At 34.3% G+C, this 1,911-nt stretch overlaps 1 protein-coding gene across 1 annotated transcript in view; it reads left to right on the forward strand.

Moving 5' to 3' along the window:
• Positions 1–1,911, forward strand: part of LOC119190692 — a 93,360-nt gene extending 91,449 nt beyond the window's left edge. The window contains exon 7 of the mRNA XM_037443094.1: positions 1,855–1,911. Coding sequence (XP_037298991.1) covers positions 1,855–1,911 — 57 coding nt within the window. The remainder of the gene's footprint in view (positions 1–1,854) is intronic.

Below are 1,911 nucleotides of genomic sequence, written 5' to 3' on the forward strand. Positions count from 1 at the left end.
CCTTTTTATTTCACTGTAATTAATTATATCGGACATAATTCCATTATTTTTATGATGAAAAATATTTTTCTAAACGTACCAAGAATCAGTATTAACTATTGTTGAATATAAGTTAATCTAATTTCGATTACAATGATAATAAAATACTTAGAAAATTACTGTTTAATCGCAATTTACGCTTTCGGTACATTATCCATATAATGCACAATTTATTAACTCAATTAACTGAATACTAATAAGAAATTAAGTATTTAAATTAGTGTGCGATATTTAGCAATATGTAGAAATATGAAAAACATAATTCACACCTTGATACCTTAATCATTAATGTAGAAAAAATAAATGACACCTCTACTCTGTAATAGATATTTAGTTTTACTATTAAAACCATTTATATCTGGCCCCTATTTCTAACGAATACTAAAGAAATAATTAATTTAATAAATTATGGCGCGGGGTTTTGATCGTGAACATTACAATAACCCGTGTAATATACCTCTTGTTGGTACAGGTGGGTAGTTACATAAATTTAGTAAAGATATAAAACAGAAAAACATTCACAAAATGTAATACAATCAAGTATTTAGAATGAAACAACGTAGCCGCCGAAAACCGACGAGGCGTGAACGAAATCCTTCAAAAACTTCATCGAATCAATAAAATGTATAATCCGCTAATGTTACTTTAAACGGTCATAGAACACGCAATCACACGAGCCCAAACGAACCAAGTAATAACACCAACAATAATACTATTTAATTTATTACTCACGATTGATGATTGATTATCCAAAAATGTTGTGTTGCGCTCGACGAACAGTCGTCCAAACTGTCACTATATCACTCACAAATCGTCTATGGTCAGTTGATTTAATACCGATATTAGTATTAGCGAGTAGCTAACAAACGCGCGACGTTCGGGCGTCAATAAGCGGACTGAGCCGCCATGACAGTTTGGCTGGGGTGCGGGGCGCATGCGCACTCACACACCTACCTTAAGGTCATTCCCCATTGTTCAACCCTCATGGAAATTGATGCCAGAACGTATTAGAAAAGACGAAACCTTTTTAACTTCAAATCTCGTTTCTTAATTTAAAACGATGAAACGCTCGTCTGGCACACACAACGTCTGAAATCTTGTTTGTGATTTTTGAATCGTTTACAGATTTGTGGCTTTTAAACTTTTGTTATACAATAACCTTTTCCTTACTAAAACGTGTACTTGGACAAAATAAATTACGGAAACATATATGTATGGGTTTTATGATTTTTGTAAGTAGATAAATGATGTTGCCACAGATCCTGAAGACTCCTGCTGTATTTAACTGAGCTAATCATATTATGTTTATTATAGGTTTTAAATAAATGAATAATCTATAACGTACCTGTACCCCAGTCAGTTATAGAAATATAAACAAACCTACGCACACTCTTTAAATAATTTATATATATCTGCTCTCTTTTCTTTCTAGAACAATTGTAATTTGTGTATCGTACCTACTTAGTATACAGTAGGTATAAATAGTTATTCATAATACAGAAAGGGACTAATATGCCACATTACAGCAAAAATATGCAACATTAAAAACCATTCAATTTTATATCTTCCAATTGATAAAATATCAGGGTATGCTTGCAAGCGAGTCGAAACGCATCTAAGCGGTTCCAGCAGCCCTTGCACGCCATGATTGGCGGTTAGGATATCGAGCAGGCGGCAATAAACCGAAGCAAGGCGAAGCGACAGCTTTACTGTTGCTTTGCAGTCAGGTTGACTAAATTCAAGAGTATACAGTATGGCCACTATGTGTTGCCCGGTTTTGAATTGATCAACACCGGCTCACTGTGTCTGTTCCAGGTAACAATAGCTTTGTCGTTACTCGTGACAAACTACAAGCCCACCGTAACTGAGTGA

This window comes from Manduca sexta, chromosome 5 (genome assembly GCF_014839805.1).
Source record: "Manduca sexta isolate Smith_Timp_Sample1 chromosome 5, JHU_Msex_v1.0, whole genome shotgun sequence".
NCBI classification, from domain to species: Eukaryota; Metazoa; Arthropoda; class Insecta; order Lepidoptera; family Sphingidae; genus Manduca; species Manduca sexta.